This window comes from Myxocyprinus asiaticus, chromosome 5 (assembly GCF_019703515.2).
Source record: "Myxocyprinus asiaticus isolate MX2 ecotype Aquarium Trade chromosome 5, UBuf_Myxa_2, whole genome shotgun sequence".
NCBI classification, from domain to species: domain Eukaryota; kingdom Metazoa; phylum Chordata; class Actinopteri; order Cypriniformes; family Catostomidae; genus Myxocyprinus; species Myxocyprinus asiaticus.
Genome location: NC_059348.1, coordinates 1713436 through 1732875, shown reverse-complemented (window position 1 = coordinate 1732875; position 19440 = coordinate 1713436). Strand labels below are relative to the sequence as shown.

Genomic DNA, 19440 nt, shown 5'->3' with positions numbered 1-19440 from the left:
CAGAGAACACAGTCCCATCACCATCAATGGAGCACCAGTGGAGAGAGTCAGCAGCTTCAAGATCCTGGGTGTCCACATAACTGAGGAACTCACATGGTTCTGTTGAGGGGAAAACAAAATTAAGGCTGTGAACAACACTCATTCCCTTGAGTTCCACATGCTGCCACTTTTGGAAACATACACAACTCACCAGTCACAGATCCATGAAATTCCTGAATCACGAAGCGTGTGAGATGATGTTTTTCGCTCCATGATCAACTGCTCCATCTGGCGGAAGTATCCATCCAACTTTGACTTAAAGTGAAAAAAACAACAAAACATTCAAAAGTCACAAGCTTCAAATGGGACAATAATGCGTCAACAGACCACTGTCTATACATACATTGTCCCTGATCTGATCCTGGCCTGATCTTTACTTTCTTGACATCCAAGTCCTGGCCCACAGAGGTGAGCAGTTTATAGAGGCACTCGAGTGACTCTTCATTGCGGCTTTGGAGTAACTAGAGCATGCACACTCGTGCATGTTGGATTCTGTGAGCATCTGTTGTTTGTGGAGGTCACCCATCAACCTAATGTTTCTTAAGGAGTGTCTGTGGTCCTTGATCTTCATCTGCTTCAGCTTTTCCCTCAACAGAGAGGGAAAGAGAGAGAGCTGACAGAAATGATCTTGAGAGCCCATTGTGGACATTTCATTTGGAGACAAAATCACAACAGCTGAAAATTCATTCACAGGGTGACAGGGTGTTGTTATACACCTTGTCCTGCTCAAACTCCGTCCAACACTGCTGAAGCAGCAGCAGCAGCACCACGAAATTAAACTTCAGCTTGGGTTGGCCGATCAGGTGTGCTTTCAACTACAACCACAGAATGCAGAAATATCTGAGATTGGATGATTCATTCTGAGCTATACAGATACATTTTTTTTGGAATCAAAGTCTGTTTTAAAATCAATATTAGGTAAATATGTGTCTCACCATGGCCAGATAGTGACACATATTGGTGTAGGTGCCAGAGTAGCTGGGTTCACTGCTGCTTTCTCGAACACCAGTTCTACCACTACCCTCAGTTGCTTTTCTGTATTGATGGCAGGATGGAGGTCAGCCAACTTCTTCATCAGCTGCTCAGACTTCTCTGGATTCAGTTTGTTGAGGATATTCCTGATGTTGTGGAGGAGTTCCTACATAAAACATCAATAAACATGCATTGATATGTTACCGTACAGTATATATCCATGCATCTATTCATCTGTCCATCTATCCTCCCATTGTCCATCCTACCATCCATTCATCCATATTTGACTCAAGCCTGAGTGAAGGGACAGTCTTCTGTCCCTCTGGATCAGCCATGTCCCTCTTCAGGCCGGGCTTCCAGACATTCGCTGACATCTTTAGCTGCCGTCATTGTCCAGCTATAGGTCGAATATTTTGCATCCAGTTATTTGATACACTCTCTTTCAGGCAACATTTTGGCCTGTAGAGGTAGTTGGCCAATCCGCTGGACACATCGGCAGCCTATCTTCATTCACCTGTAAAAGCAGTCAATGAGTGTAGCATCCCTTCATACCCGTAGAATTTTCTAATAATTAATTAATTTAATCAATATAATTTGAAGAACCCTCATATTTGACATGTTGGAGCTTCATATAAGAATGAATGACCTTCGACCGAGTACATCTGGAAGCCCCTCTGGCTTCTGCGGACAAGGAGGCGTGAACTGCAAGCTCAAGAGGAGATCGCTATTGATTTCTTCTTCCTCTGTGCAGTAGGTGAAGTGATGGTATCAGAGGGGCCTGAAGCTTCTGCTGCCTCTACTGGTGTCTTCTCAAGCTGTTCTGGTGACATGGACAAACTTGGAGCTAAGTGGTGCTCTGAGCTCTCTGGACCTGGCTTGGACTCAACTGAAAGGCCATCTGCCTCCAGTTTAAAGTTGGCTCATTCAGAGAAACATTGAAGGATTCTCATAAGTTCACTTTAGATTTCTTGTGAAAAGAAAAAATATTTTTCATGTTTTCCAGTAAATTATGCAGTCGGAAAAAGCATTCATCGATGAAACACTCTCATATGTGTGTAAACATTTTTCAGCAAGTAATTAGCTATCAATCAAAAGTTGATTTCATATATTTCGTTGTTCAATTGTCTTACTGCCATTTTATCATGTTTTTATTGGTCTTTCAGTCTGCAATCATTTATTCGATCATTGTTTTATTATATTTGATCAGTTTTATTTTTTAGTTTATATATTACTGTACTTTCAACTTTTACCATTTTTTTTTTAATTGCTATATAAATACTTAACCTGACCTAATTAAAAAGTCAAAATAACTTTTGTCATGAAAACATGTCAAAAACATTGTGGTGGAAGTTGAAATTGGCACCTTATATTTGGTTGGCCTATTGCCAGTATAAAAAGTAATCAACCGACTGTATGTTTGTTTACTGCTAAACTGTTCTGTGAGAAAGGCTTAATAATAATAATTGCTTACATTTATATAGGCACTCAAAGCACTCTACATAGTATTTGGGAAACTCCTCAACCACCACCAATGTGAAGTCATATTGGATAGAGGCTAATGGGTAGATTTGGCCAGGACAGCAATTACACCCCTATTCTTTACAAGATGTGCTCTGTGATTATTAATGACAACAGAGAGTCAGGATAACATCTGAAGAACAGTGCCTTTTTTACCGTCACAATACTAGGGCATTTAGACCCACACAGACTGCAGCACACCCTGCTGGTCTCACTAACACCACTTCCTAGCCCTAACCTTAGTTTTCCCAGGGGGTCTCCCATCCAGGTAATGACCAGGCTCAACCCTGCCTGGCTTTAGCGGGTAACCAGCCTAAGACTGCAGGGTGATATGCTGCTGGCAAATCCTTTGGGGTAACAAACACACTGATTTTATCTTGATTTTGATAGTTGATTATTCTAGTTAATTTTATACAGTATATATATTTTTTTTCTTCAAAAAATTTCAAAAAATCAATCAATCAATCAATCAATCAGTATAAAATTAAATAGTTTAATCTTTAACCAAATCAATAAAACTTAAAACAGAAGTTTGTTTTTAAATGTAATTTAGTTAAAGATGACTTAATTCAATCTAATGGAAATGTGATACGAAATGTAAATATGTAATCTCAAATATACACTTTTTTTTTGATGAATGAGGCATACTGTATGAGCCGACCCCTAAGAACCACCTTAAGTGTCTCCCAAGCCACACCCACAGAGGATACGGAGGACCAGTTGGTCTCCATATAAACACTGATTTCAGCCTTTAACATTTGTTGGAAATCAGTATTTTGCAACAGGGATACATTAAAGCACCAACTATATGACTTATTTACTCCGTATGTGGCAACATCTGTAAACTCACCAGGAGTTTAGATATATATATATATATATATATGTAAATATACATACATATATATATATATATATATTCTAGAATAAATCTTATGAACTGATGAAAAAAAATGTATAGTCCCTACCAGATGGGTTCAAAAGTCGCCAGATATTTGCAAGACCATGATTTTTACACATCCTGTGAAGTGTCAGTGTTGCTCTAGTGGGCTTACACACTTTTGCTTTACTATGATCAAGGACTGAGTCCATCAATAGAATAAAGTCTCCTCCCAATATTATATCATGAGGGGTGCCCTTGGCTTGCAACATCCCTTCAAGATCTATAAAAAAGCCCTGATCATCAGCGTTAGGTGCGTAAATATTAGCCAAAATCAACCTTTGCCCCTGAATTTCTGCTAAAACAATAATGACTCTTCCTAATTTATCTTTAATCTGTTTAAGACATTTGAATTGTAGATGTTTATTTATCTTTATAATGACTCCCCTACTCTTACTTGAGCCTGCACTAAAGAAAACATGTCCACCCCATATCTTCCCAAATTTTTCAGCTTCCTGCCAGGAAAGATGTGTTTCTTGAAGAAACACTATATCATATTTCTTACGTTTAAGAAAAGAAATAACCTTCCTTCTTTTTATGGGGTGCCCCAACCCATTCACATTCCACGTGGAGAGAGATAACCTACTAATAATAACATTTGACATATTGATATAATAGAAAAAAAAAAATTGTGTCTCAAAAACAAGATTATACAGACCACATTCCCCATTAGTGCAACAATGAAACCCTGAATTTACCCCAAACAAAACAAACAGAAAAAAGAAAAACATGCGCATTAATCCCGCGCACGACAGCGCCAACCGGCGTCAATCCCTCTAAACTCAAAAGGTACATGTATGCATGTGAGAACCCCCGCGACAACTTTGCCATAAGATTGCTCAAGTCTGGTGCTTCTATACAAATTTTGAGGCAAAATTACACAACAGAAAATACTTTGTAAAACAGACCCCAGCCAACAGGCAGAATAAACACAAAAAACATGTAGATTAATTCACAGAACTGTCTTGAAGGTGTGGTCCTCCACAAAACAAACTCCAGCTGATATAAAGCCGTTCCTGCTGATATAAAGTTTCCTCGGACAGACAAACAAGTGTTTCAAGTGTTCAGTGAACCAGCTGTTATGAGTGCAGCAGATAACGTAATCATTCCAATGTCCCACGAAAACACTCCACAAAAACAAACTCCAGCCAACAGGAGGCATAAGCACAAAGAACGAACAGATTCATCCATAACTGTACCGAAGCAGTGTTATTCCACAAAACAAACTCCAGCCGCTAGGCGGAAACAGCATGAAAAGAAACAAAACAGGCATCTCGGTTCCTAGGATGATCAAGAGTCAAATTAACTTGGAGGCCGCGTAAAAAAAAAAATACACCATGACTTACTCAGCATGTCAACTTTATAAAAGACGTCCTTTATGCGAGCATGTAGATATTTTGCGGTCATCCATAATGTCCATTCTCAATCTGGCTGGGAACTTCAGTGTAAAAGCGATCTTCCATCAATGCAAAAGTTTCTTGAAGGAAGTGTCATTCTACAAAACAAACTCCAGCCACTAGGCGGAGCCAATGCAAAAAGAAACAAAAATGGTGCCCAGCTTCCTCATACAATCGAGTCACTGAAGAGTGAGTCAGTCCACTAATATAAGAAACATCAAATGGCTTACTCACTCCAATGTATTTATGAAGGAGAGTGCCAGTTTTGGACATGTAAATACTTTGCTGCCATCCCTGGTGTCTATTCTCAGTTTGGCCGGAAACATCAGTGCAAAAGCGATCTTCCATTGATGTAAGAGTTTCTTATATTCCTTGAACTGATCGCATTTCTCTCTTGTCGAATTCACAAAGTTCGGGAACAAGAAAATATTGTGATTCTTCCAAGAAAGCTTTCCTTTGCTCCTCGCCTGGCGCAACACGAGATCTTTATCGGATGATCTCAGAAATTTGGCCAGAATTGATTGGGGCCTGTCTCCCTCAACAGATCTGCGAGCCGGGACTCTGTGAGCTCGCTTGATTTCCAGCTTATGGCCTGTTATGTCGAGCAGACTCGGGAACAGCTCATCCAGGAATTTCACCATATCTCTGCCCTCTTCATGCTCAGGAATTCCAACAATTCGTATGTTATTCCTTCGGTTCATATTTTCGAAATATTCAAGTTTTTCCAAAATGTATTCCAAGTCTGTTTTGGACGCGGGCAGATTAGTGGATAATTCCCTTTCCGATGATTCCAGACAATCGATTCTTTTCTCAACTTCTGACACTCTTGTGACCAACTCAGAGAATTTTGTTTCCATCGCCGTAATTGATCGACGTATTACAGCGAGATCCTCCAAGTCAGCAACAACCTTTGTCAGCATCACCGAGATGTTGGACAGCTGATGATGGATTTCATCTCCCGACGTGCCGTCCAAATCGAGTCTCCGGCTCGCAGGCCCATCAGAGGTTTCAGCTTGAGCACGTAAGTGTCTTTTAATGTCTCCAGAGTCTGAGGATATTGACTTCTTTGCCAAGTTTACCTCAAAGAGCAAGTATGTAACTGGGTGTATCGAATCTCACCGGATTATAACATGAAAATAATAAAAAGACTAGCAAAGTGCGCAGAGCTCACAATCACACGTCTGCTTCTCGCATGGCATCACGTGTCCTCGATGTAAGAGATTCTTGCATTCCTTGAATCGATCACGTTTCTCTCGTCGAATTCGCAAAGTCTGGGAACAAGAAAATGTTGTGGTTCTTCCAAGAAAGATTTCCTTTGATCCTCGCCTCGCGTAACACAATATCTTTATCGGATGATCTCAGGAATTTGGCCAGAATTGATCGGGGTCTGTCTTCCTCAGCGGATTTCAGAACCGAGACTCTGTGAGCTCGCTCGAATTCCAGCTTATGGCCAGTTATGTCAAGCAGACTCGGGAAGAGCTCGTCTAGGAATTTCACCATATCTCGGCCTTACTCATGCTCAGGAATTCCAACAATTCGGACATTGTTTCTTCAATTACGAATTTTGTGAATTTCCACATCTCCATGGAAGTGACTGATCAACGTATTACAGCCAGATCCTCCAAGTCTGCGATGACCTTTGCCAGCATTGCAGACATGCTGGACAGCTGACACTGAATTTCTCCCGCCGCACCGTCCAAACTGAGTCCCTGTCTGCGTCCCTGTCAGGGGTATCAGCTTGAGCATGTAAGTGTCTTTTAATATCTCCAGAGCCCGAGGATGTTGAATTGAACAGTTAAGAATCAGGGTGTATCGAATATCAGCGGATCTGACGATAAAAAGTATTAAAAACTAACAAAGTGCACAGAGCTCGCCGTTCACACGTCCGAACCTCGCATGGCATCACGCGACACCCGTCTGTTCACATTATTAACATTTTAAGTTAATATCAATTTTAGCTACACTATTGCACTAACAGTAAAAAAAATAATAATAAATAAATATATATATATATATATATATAAAATGAATGTTGCACTATAATCTCTAATATTTTCTAATCATTTGCAATTTTGTAACGCAGCACTTTACATACAATTGTCTCCTTAGTATGAATCGCTTATGTTGTATCCTTCCTCATTTTGATGTCGCTTTGGATAAAAGCGTCTGCTAAATGAATAAATATATGTAAATATAACATATTGTTGTGAATCGTTTTTTGAACCGCTTGAAACGAACCGATTCGCTAAAATTAATTGGATTGCAAAACGCCCATTGCCAAGCAATATATCTTTTATATATAAAAAAGACTGTAAAATTGTATTGTTGCACAAGCATCCTACTTCATAAACAAGAATTAGATCTAAATAACTTGTATCATGTCGATGTATTTTTAAAGTGGTTTATTTGCATTTTTAGTTCTTAATTCGTAATTTACTCGTACTGAGGCGGTGCAGCTCCAGCTCGCTGTCATCACGTGTTAGTTGCGTTAGCTTTATGAAGCGTGTTAACGTAAACACGTGCTAACGTTTTTGTCACTTTTTAGACAGGTATGTCCTCCTTTTGCCGTGAGCTTCAAAAATAACAGTCCACACGCTTATGTTTGATTATTGACAGTTAATTGCCGTTTTAGTTCGGGCTGAAGTACAACTAAAACGCGTTAAACTGCAGTGATATTTGTAAACGTCTCTGTTGGATTACAGTTGGTAAATTGACATGGCGAGTGTCGTGCAGTGCTTCATGTCCAAGCTGCTTTCACCCCTGTGGCGCAGAGCAGAGGATGAGGATGAGGAAGAGGAGGATCATCTGTGTTTTGGAGGTAGGTAGATAACAGATGTGCACCTCAGTGAGTGTTTTAAAGTTGGCCGGTGCGCACAGGTGAGTCCGTTTGGTTTTCGCCTTTAGGCCATCTTTCATGAACAGCTAACACTCCTAATAAGGTGCACTACATCCTAAAAATTCAGATATTTATAATCAGTGGCTTCCCTGACTAGGCTATTATTGGAACTGACTCAAGAGGTTCTGGCGCAGTTATTGACCAATTGCGACAATGTCAAAATTTTCTTTTTTTTTTTTTTCCCTTTTTTTTTTTTTTTTTTTGGTCGAACACCATTTTTATGATTGTGTTTGTATTAATCTGTATACATGATGATCTCATGAAATACCGGGTCTAGCTGTTGTGTTTCTGTGAGCACTGCAAGAATCTGTAACCGAGCATCTGTGCCCAGGTGTGGCGCCGATTCGGCAGGTGAAGACGGGCATCGTGACGCAGCTGTGTGCGGACTATGGTCTCATTGATCATGCTGTGTATTTCACATCTGGAGTTGTTTTAGGAGGAGTTGTGCTGCGTGTGGGAGACACTGTCCAGGCCCTGGCTGTGCGGGAAGGTGCTGGAGGAGGGTGGAAGGCACTTAGGGTGAGATCTGAATCCATCAGTAACATTAAAGGGATAGTTTACCCCAAAATGAAAATTCTCTCATCATTTACTCACCCTCATGCCATCCCAGATGTGTATAACTTTCTTCTGCTGAACCCAAATTAAGGTTTTTAGAAGAATATCTCGGCTCTGTAGGTCCATACAATGCAAGTGAATGGTGATCAGAACTTTGAAGCTCCAAACATCACATAAAGGCAGTGTAAAAGTAATCTATAAGACTCTAGTGGTTAATCCATGTATTCTGAAGCGATATGATAGGTATGGGTGAGAAACAAATCAATGTTTAAGTCCTTTTTTACTATAAATCTGCACTTTCACGTTCACATTCTTCTTGTGTTTTTGGTGATTCCCATTCTTCATGTATATCGCCCCCTACTGAGCAGGGAGGAGAATATATATTAAAAAAGGACATAAATATTGATCTGTTACTCACCCACACCTATTATCAAACTGATGGAAATTCCTTATTAATTTGTGTCCATTTTCATGGAGTATGTGGTTCCATTAATTTCTTCTCCCAATTGAGAGCGCTAATATTATTAGTGTTTTAGTTATCTTTGATAAGAATTGCACTGGAATATTGTTGTAAAAACGACTTGCACTCTTTTTTTCAGGTGGAGCGACAGAAAGATGTGTGGGAGAATGGAGTCAGCGAGCCACTCAAAGGGGACGCCGCTGAACTCAGGCCTCTGATTGGAACAGTGACGTCATGTGATCGAGATGGAGGATTTATAAACCAGACAACATATTTTCCCCGATCAGCACTGTGTGAAGGTCTGAAGAGCAGTTTCACCCCTGAAATAGCTTATAGACTGATTTTCTTTTTTTTTTTTTTAAGGGGTCATATCATGAGGAATCAAAATTGAAGATAAAGATTTTGATATGTTATAAAACATGCTGCAACCTAAAACTTCCTGTGTGAGGAATAGAAGGTGCAAAAATGACTCTTCTGTTCTGGTTCTGAACTTCCAAAAATTTGTGGCGTCACTTGGATGAGTGCATTAACAACATGACCGTCCACATTTGCTCATCAATGGCACTTATAGAGCGCAATAGTCTGGTGAGCTCCGAGGTTGTTAATCGGTGGAATGTGCTTCTGTTGAAGCCATTAATCCACATTTTTTAAAAGATCTTGTTTTCAAGTGGAGTTTCTGGTGGAGACCAACAACACCAGCAGAGGAAGATCCACCAATCATAGGATAGTGTGCCAAAGAGCTCTGCAGCTCCGCCCACCCCCATGAATATTCATGATTTATATATGAATATTAATAAACTTGTTTCTATACTTCTAATCAGCAACTTAAAATCAGTAATCGGTAGTTTAATTTTTCTAGCATGTTTAATTCAATTATTAATATGATATTTATTTTAAACAAGATCCCTAAACATTTCGGGCTGATCTTAACATTTAGAGCATCATATTTCAGCACTGATTATTTTATGAGGCTATTAAAAACGATTTGACTGGACAGCAAAGTAGTAAACCAATGGAGGGGTTCTTAAAGGTGCAGCGTCAAAAAAATGGCCCATTTATTTCAAATGGTGGACAATGGTCATGGAAAAACTAAATTATGACCGTTTGTGGCAAAAACCTCATTTGCATTATAAGTAGAAAAAATATAAATGATGGGGACATTTTTTTTTTTTATGAAATGACCCCTTTAAGAAATGTGATAAGTGACCTACAGTGCCTGATAATGGTGTTTGTGTTTTAGGATTTGAGCCAATGAAAGGAGACTGGGTGATGGCACAGTATTTTGTCTGTCCGACACAATGGAGCAGTCAGGCCCGAACAGTTTCTCCTCTGAGATATCGCCGCATGGACAGGGTTAGTTATCACACTGTGCATGGATCAGGATTTCCGCTGCCGTGGAAAACCTGGAAAAATCAGAGAATCGTACAAATACAATTCAAATTAATAAAAGTAATGGACTTTTTTTTTAATTTTTATATAGTGAACAGTGTTGGGAGTAATTTGATTACAAAGTAACTAGTTACTGTAATCAGTAACTAGTTACTATACTTTTAGTCCAAAACAATACTTTTAGTCCAAAAGTAATGTGACGGATTACATTTAAAATTCTTTCAGTTAAGTTACAATTAGCCTACATTACTTCGGTTACACAACATAATATGATTTCTGTGGAACACATTTTAAAATGCACGTGCGGTTGTTTTAGTGAGAACTGGATAAACCAAAACCTTTCTGTGAAAAGTGTTTGGGGTTTTAGAAAGTAACTTCAAACTAATTAGTAACCCGATGAGTAGTGTAATTTGATCTGTAATCTTAATTTACCCAACAATGATGGTGAAAGTAAAAGCTGTATGACCTACAGTCAGAGTTTCAACCTGCTGTCTCTCAGGTGTGTGTGACGAGTGTGTTTGGCAACAGCGGTGTGGTGGAAGACAGTGTGTTTTTCACTCTGGAGTCTCTGATCGTGCCGCCGGGCTTCAGACCTGCTCAAGGAGCCGTGGTGAATGTGGTGGTCCTGGAGAGCAGTCAGTCGCTGTACTGTTGGAGAGCGCTCTGTATGACCCCCGTACAGCACAGGTGACGCATCGGCCGAAACATTCAGCTGCACTAATCAAACCTTTGAACGTACTAGAGGTCGACCGATAGTGGATTTTACCGATAACTGAGGTGTTGGAAAAGGTCAATAACAGATGAATCGATCAATAGTTTAAAGGTGCAATATGTAACAATTTTCATGTAATATTCGCCTTTTTCTTGCCAATGTGTGAACGGCTTGTAATGCAACTTAAAAAATGAGCCCTTCCTGGACTTCCTAGGTTGCCTATTAAAGACTGATTTTCATGCGAAGGGAGCGGGTCGCTTTTGCCGGGAAAATCCAAAGGATGTGACGTTTATGCGTGCTCCCGAGAGCCTTGCCTCAGTGCTTCTCTTCCGCTATTCAACAGCGTCAACAGACAGTTTGCAACACTAGGTAACGTTATCTTAGAGATGGAATCCAGCAAACATCTGGCTCCCAGCACAACACGGACTCCTACACAAACTCCGAGTAAGCCAAAAAAAAAAAAAAAAAAAAACATTTATCTACTCAATCCCATCTGGCTAAGCGGGAACGTGATCGTGGTCGAGCAAAAACTAGAGTGAACATCGGCAGGGCATTTGATTCCTGGAGGGACCTTCGTTTGGTTTTGGGGATCAAAACCGACCCTGAATTGGTGATCATCTTATTGGACAAGTAAGCTTACATAACTGCAAAGCATGTGAAATATAGTGCCATAAGGATTGGTCTGTGTAATTTTAGCTAACTTGATCTTGACTGCTAACGCTGACGAATTGCAAGCTACCTTGCTTCATAACTTTCAAATAATTTAAACAATCTTCTCTTTATACTAAAAGTCAGGTATACAGGATATATTTAAGAAAATACGCTGGTTTCTTTTTTTTTTTTACTTTTTTTATTTTTTTTTATTGATTCCTATATTAACACACAAAGCAAGAACATATACAAACAGAATCAATACTTAACCCCCTCTATTACTACCCCCCCAACCCTACCCATAAGAACATCCCAGTGGTCCGACATAATTATAGACACACAAAAACAAATATTAAAAAATAAAATAATTAATAAAATATAATAAATCACACACATAACCTCTACATCTCTCTCTCCACTGTCCCTCCCCGAGAGCCCTTTAAATAAATGCAACATTTAAATAAATGTCTGAATTAAATACTCTGACCACTTTTGTCCAAATCATGTGCAAATGTGAAATAACGGGGTGTGACTTAACTTCTCTGGTTAGTTTAATAGAAAGACTTTGCAGTGGTGATATAGGGGCAAGGACTTCCTGTTCAATAGAAAACCAGGGAGGGGCTCTCTCAGGTGGAAGCGACCAATGAGCCAAATGCATGAGACCAAATGCATAATAATAAAACAAAATCTTGGGTGAGCCTAACCCACCTTTGTCAATCGGCCTATGTAATTTGTTGGAATGTAGTCTGGGACGTTTACCATTCCAAATGAAGGACTTCGCAATTCTATTAAAATTGCTTAAAATAAGAGAGGGGGACATCTATAGGGAGTGACTGTTGCAGGTAGTTGAATTTTGGAATACAGTTAATTTTAATAACATTAATCTTCCCAATCATCGATAAATGTAATGAAGCCCATCTGTCCACATCGCTCAAACTTTTTAATTAAAGGGACAAAATTAACTCTTAACTAAATCAGACAAATTTGCTGGGAATAAAATACCCAAATACTTAATGCCCTGTTTGGGCCACTGAAAGGCGCCCGGCTGAAAGGCTGTTACTGGGCAGTACGCAGTCAGAGCTAAAGCTTCGGATTTAGACCAGATGACTTTGTATCCAGAGAACTTGGAAAACGAATTAATAATTCTGTGGAGGCAAGGCATAGATCTAGTGGGGTCGGAGACAAATAATGAAATATCATCTGTGTAAAGCAGAAGCTTATGCGCCACACCTCCCACCACCACCCATGGAAAATCATCCTCCTTTCTTATCGCGGCTGTTAATGGTTCCAGGGCAAGACAGAACAATAATGGGGAAAGAGGGCAACCCTGCTGAGTGCCCCTATCCAGAGTAAAATAATCTGAAATTAATCCATTTGTTTGTACCGCTGTTACAGGATGTCTATAAAGTAACTTAATCCAACCAATGAATGTACTCCCAAACCCATACATTTCTAAAATCTTAAAGATAATCCCATTTTACCATATCAAACGCCTTTTTGGCGTCAAGTGAAATGGCAGCGACCGGAGACTGATCATTTGCTACTGACCACATGATATTAATGAAACGCCTAATGTTATCAGAAGAGCTGCGGCCCCAAATAAACCCCACCTGATCTATATGTATAAGAGATGTCATAACCTTACTTAAACATTTAGCCAAAATTTTGGACAAAATATTTACATCTAGCTGGATCAGGGAAATTGGACGGTAACTTTTACACTCGCTTGGATCTTTGTCCTTTTTAAGAATCAGACTGATCCGGGCTTGTGTCATAGTTGGAGGAAGCTTTCCGTTCTTTAATGATTCCGTATAAACTTCTAACAAATGTGGAGCCAGTTCTGTAGCATAAGATCTAAAAAATTCAGCAGCAAAACCATCTGGCCCCGAAGCTTTGCCTGTAGGTAAGGCCTTAATTACCTCGTCAAGTTCCTCCAAGGTTATCTCAATCAAGAATTTTTTTTGCTCAGTCTTTAGTTTAGGAAGATCTAATGGTTCCACAGAGTTTCTAATATCTTCATCAGTAGACGAAGATGTAGAACTGTAAAGATCAAGATAGAATTCTTTAAAAGCATTATTAATATAAATGGCAGAGGTTAAAATTTCACCACCAGCAGATTTCACTGAGGAAATGGTAGAAAAAGACTCTCTCTGCTTTATATATCTAGCCAAAAGCTTCCCTGCTTTGTCCCCAGACTGAATAACCAAAACTCCACTTTCCGTGACAAAATAGCATTATATCTGTATTTCAGTCGCTGAGACCATCAGATGACATTCTGCACTTCAGCTCTGCCTCTGCACTTTTAATATTCCCTTCCAACACCACAAGTTCTCATGCTTTGGATTTTTTGATGAATGAGGCACACTGTATGATCCGACCCCTAAGTACCGCCTTAAGAGCCTCCCAATCTACGCTCGCAGAGGATACTGAGGACCAGTTGGTCTCCATATAAACACTGATTTCAGCCTTTAACGTTTGTTGGAATTCAGGATTTTGCAAAAGGGATACATTAAGGCGGCAACTATATGATTTCTTTTTCTCTGTATGTGGCAACACCTCTAAACTCACCAGGGAGTGATCCGAGATTAAGATGTTTCCAATTGAGCAATCAACAACAGATATATATATATATATATAAAAAAAATCTATTCTAGAATAAATCTTATGGACTGATGAAAAAAATGTATAGTCCCTACCAGATGGGTTCAGAAGTCTCCAAATATCTGTAAGACCAAGATTTTTACCCATCCATGACATTTCTAATGCCCTACTCTGTTATAGACACTTTCTTCTTATTTCAGTTGATAGCAGACACCCTGCAATATAGTTAACTCAGTCTCATTTCTCCTTGCCTAGAAGACAGCTTAAAAGGTGGCACAGCTTACCGCACTCTCACCTATTCAAGAACAGTAACACTTGGGTTTTTCAAGCTTAAATAATGAGTTGTTGTGTTCAAACTATTTATTCACCACAGTCTTGCTAACTATATCACAGTCAAGAATTCCTCTGTGTCTTATGTTTCTAAAAGTCCAAACGCTGCAGCTGTTAATATGCCAGACGGTGAGATTCAGAGCTTGCTGGAGAATAAGGGTGGGCTTCAGGTGAGTCAGGAGACACACTTCGGCTCTCTCCTCCTCGGAAACAGCAAAGAGCTGCTGGTCTGGATTCAGTGAGTTCACACATGGACACTTACATGAGAAATTGTTTCGAATAATTTGGATATCACATACTCAGAAAATTTCACCCAAAAAAGGAGATGTTTAGCCAAATGGTACTATTTCCATACAGTGACAGTAAATGGGGACTTTGCTGTCAAGCTCCAAACTGACAAAAAGCATGGTAAAAGTGGAATAAAAAAATACAAGTTTGTATGACTCGTGCGCTGTATTCCAAGTCTTCTGGAGCTATACAATGGCTGTGTGTCAGGAACAGACTGCAATATAGTTAAATCTTAAACACAGAGTCAGATTTATCAGTCTTGTGATTAATGTCAATGATGTGAAATGCTGTTTTTCAAGTGTACTTTGAATGAGATTCGAGAGCTATGAAAGAAGGAATTTTCTGTGAATAAAGACTTAAATTTGGGTCTGTTCCTCACAAATGTATGGTTTCAGAAGACTTGGAATATAGCACACAAGCAAGTCAGATTTTTTTTTCTTGTACTCTACTGAAGAAAGAAAGTCATACGGGTTTGAAATGACATCAGATTGAGTAAATGATGAGAATTTTCATTTTGGGGTGAACTAACCATTTAAAGCTTAAATTAATTTATTAAAGGGATAGTTCACCCAAAAATGAAAATTTTTAACATTAACTCACCCTCATGTCATCCCAGATGTGTATGACTTTTTTCTTTTGCTGAAAACAAATGAAGATTTTTGAAAGAATATTTAATCTCTGTAGGTCCATACAATGCAAGTGAATGGGTGCCAAAATTTTGACACTCCAAAAAGCACAAAGGCAGCATACAAGTAATCCATATGACTCCAATGTTTTAATCCATGTCTTCAGAAGTGATATGATAGGTGTGGGTGAAAACAGATTTTTTTTTTTGCTTGAAATTCTTCTCCCTGCCCAGAAGGGGGCGATATGCATGAAGAATGTGAATCACCAAAAACACAAGAAAAATGTGATAGTGATCTGTTTCTCACCCACACCTATCATATCACTTCTGAAGACATGGATTTAACCACTGGAGTCTTATGGATTACTTTTATGCTGACTTGTGTGATTTGTTTTTGTGAGCTTCAAAATTTTTGAACCCATTCACTTGCATTGTATGGACCTACAAAGCTTTAAAAATTCCTCAAAAATCTTCTTTGTGTTCAGCAGAAGAAAGTCATACACATCTGGGATGGCATGAGTGTGAGTAAATTATTAGAGAATTGTAATTTTTGGGTGAACTATCACTTTAATGGTTTGTCTTTAACACCACATAAAAGGATGGCATTGTTGTGATATACATCTGCTTGGTTATTAAGTCACATAAGTTATGTAAGTGTTGCCTTTCTCTGTGCGTGTTGATTTGAACAGAAATGCAGGTTCAGAGATCCACCGGCTGAAGTGTTGTGAGTTTGCAGGATGGGACTCGGAGCGGCAGTTCTCTCTCAGTCCGATATGTAACAGCTCTGAGAAACGCTGGAACAGCACACCTGCATCAGGTGGATTCTATGAAGATTGTGTGGAGACTCCAGCTGTGAGGACGCTCGAGAGAAGCCTGGAGATCGAACCTGCAGACAGAGTGTCCGTTACCATCAACTGTCAAGCCAAGTGAGGGATTGCATTTGATATTGTACTTTACGATTCATAGTTACTGTAGTAAAACTATGGCTAATGTTTGTAAGGGATCGATAAGGGTATCGCCAGTGAACCTAAATCTATTGCAGGTGAACGCAAAAGTTATTGAAAGCAGGGTTCCATCACGTCTTGGAAAACCTGGAATTTTGCAATGCAGTTTTCCAGTCATGGAAAATGTGATAATTCCACATACAGTTGTGCCTGAAGGTTTGCATACCCTGGCAGAAATTTTGAAATTTTGGCATTGATTTTGAAAATATGACTGATCATGCAAAAAAACTGTCTTTTATTTAAGGATAGTGATTATATAAAGCCATTTATTATCACATAGTTGTTTGGCTCCTTTTTAAATCATAATGATAACAGAAATCACTCAAATGGCCCTGATCAAAAGTTTACATACCCTTGAATGTTTGGCCTTGTTACAGACACACAAGGTGACACACACAGGTTTATATGGCAATTAAAGGTTAATTTCCCACACCTGTGGCTTTTAAAATTGCAATTAGTGTCTGTGTATAAATAGTCAATGAGTTTGTTAGCTCATGTGGATGCACTGAGCAGGCTAGATACTGAGCCATGGGGAGCAGAAAAGAACTGTCAAAAGACCTGCGTAACAAGGTAATGAAACTTTATAAAGATGGAAAAGGATATAAAAAGATATCCAAAGCCTTGAAAATGCCAGTCAGTACTGTTCAATCACTTATTAAGAAGTGGAAAATTCAGGGATCTCTTGATACCAAGCCAAGGTCAGGTAGACCAAGAAAGATTTCAGCCACAACTGCCAGAAGAATTGTTCGGGATGCAAAGAAAAACCCACCGGTAATCTCAGGAGAAATACGGACTGCTCTGGAAAAAGACGGTGTGGTTGTTTTAAGGAGCACAATTCGACGACACTTGAACAGAAATGAGCTGCATGGTCGAGTTGCCAGAAAGAAGCCTTTGCTGCACCAATGCCACAAAAAAGCCGGTTACAATATGCCCGACAACACCTTGACACGCCTCACAGCTTCTGGCGCACTGTAATTTGGAGTGACGAGACCAAAATAGAGCTTTATGGTCACAACCATAAGCGTTATGTTTGGAGAGGGGTCAACAAGGCCTATAGTGAAAAGAATACCATCCCCACTGTCTCTTGACCTTAATATCATCGAGCCACTCTGGGGAGATCTCAAACGTGCGGTTCATGCAAGACGACCAAAGACTTTGCATGACCTGGAGGCATTTTGCCAAGACGAATGGGCAGCTATACCACCTGCAAGAATTTGGGGCCTCATAGACAAGTATTACAAAAGACTGCACGCTGTCATTGATGCTAAAGGGGGCAATACACTGTATTAGGAACTAAGGGTATGCAGAATTTTGAACAGGGGTCATTTAATTTTTTTTTCTTTGTTTCCATGTTTTGTTTTATGATTGTGCCATTCTGTTATAACCTACAGTTGAATATGAATCCCATAAGAAATAAAAGATGTGTTTTGCCTGCTCACTCATGTTTTCTTTAAAATTGGTACATGTATTACCAGTTCTCCAAGGGTATGCAGACTTTTGCGCACAACTGTACATTCTCTGCTCATCTGCTGTCACCTCTGCTTTGCTCCGACAAAACGGTGGAAGGATTGAAATAGTAAAAAACACGATTTTTTTTATTTATTTATTTTTTTCCTGTTCCAACATTGCTGTTAACCAAAAAACACGAGTTAAAAACTTTAAGCAACGATGATAGTCGGACCCCAGATTTATTTGGAAAATACATTCACACCCTGAGTTGGTAGCATTGTGATTCTGCCTTAATACTTAAGGATATGAATTCATTTTCAATATTTCAATGATCGGAGTCAGCTTATGCCACGATTACCTCATGTAATATGCTGAAAACACGGATGGAATCATGAAAAGTAGTCAGTAGGCAATAGCTGTAAAACGCAGAATGTCATAGAATATGACATTTGGATAAAAACGAATGTTTGAATATACATTAATCAAATTTAAATCACAATATGGCATAGTGTGATTATTAATCCACAATAAATATAATAAATATATTGTCTGCAAGTGCTGTGTGCTTCAAAATGAATGTGTGGAGCTGGCCGCTCATACACTGAAAACACCTCATCATGGTCATCATGCATGCTCGTTTGTGAGAGATGACAGTGAGTAGAGCACTCTGAAGTGTGCAGCACATACAGACTATGTATTTATTGAATTAAATCAGTTTTACAGGGATCAATAATCAGAGTGGGCCATGTAGCAAATTGTTTATCTGGAGGTGAGATACTACCGTCAAATACACACAAAAATGCCAAAATAAATGCCAATCATATTCAAGACTGGAAATAACTGTTGCATAATTGTGTGGGTTCTAGGAGTCTGGGTCACTCCGCTGAGCTACTGCTCCTGCATTTCTCCTCTTTTACCATCGGGAGGCGTCTGGAGGTGCTGGTGAGCAGCTCGGAGGAGAGTCTGCTCAAACCCAGCGCCCCCTACTGTCCCGTAACAGCATTACCACAACAGCAGCATGTACAGGTGCTCACGGTTACAGCACCTGCGGCTCCTATCAGGTGGGACTGATTACCTGAGATTCACTCATCAAAACCACAATAGCAGAGTGTTGAATTATGGGGTTTGTGCTCAAAAGGCATTTGCCTTTCTGTAAATGTTTAATCAAAACATGTAAATTGTATAAATTTCATCCTTGGATTGGTACTTGCTTGAAGTATGTTTGGACTTTAAATTCATCGTAGATGCTGTGTCTTTTCTGTAAGATTTGTGAGACTTTTTTTTTAATGCATTTTGTGAACGGTGATGCCTCTCAAGAAATGTGTCTTGAGTCTTTCGTGTTTGGAAAAGCATTTTGTTTTTTCCGACAGGCTTGTAAGGCGGCATCTGCCAAACTTCTTGGGGAACTTCGCAGTACCGCAGGCTCTCAGAGATTGTGTCGAAGCCCAGAGAGATGTGCTGGTTGTCCAGTCGGCTCTGGCAGAGGTAACAGACCTACCGCAACCCCTTTCGACATTAAATCTTGTGCAGGATGTGAATTATTGATGCATCAAATCAAACTTCACTTGTGAAAATACTCATTCTTGATATCAGTAATTCGGTTTGCACTAGGAAAAA

General features: G+C 39.5%; 1 protein-coding gene across 1 annotated transcript in view; it reads left to right on the top strand.

The window, feature by feature from the left end:
• The first annotated feature begins 7535 nt into the window (after positions 1-7535).
• mov10l1 (Mov10 like RISC complex RNA helicase 1) overlaps positions 7536-19440 on the top strand; it is a 39334-nt gene continuing 27429 nt past the window's right edge. The window contains exons 1-9 of the mRNA XM_051697203.1: positions 7536-7681; positions 8091-8278; positions 8914-9073; positions 10015-10127; positions 10663-10850; positions 14555-14695; positions 16060-16296; positions 18690-18884; positions 19194-19308. Coding sequence (XP_051553163.1) covers positions 7579-7681; positions 8091-8278; positions 8914-9073; positions 10015-10127; positions 10663-10850; positions 14555-14695; positions 16060-16296; positions 18690-18884; positions 19194-19308 — 1440 coding nt within the window. The 5' untranslated portion in view covers positions 7536-7578. The remainder of the gene's footprint in view (positions 7682-8090; positions 8279-8913; positions 9074-10014; positions 10128-10662; positions 10851-14554; positions 14696-16059; positions 16297-18689; positions 18885-19193; positions 19309-19440) is intronic.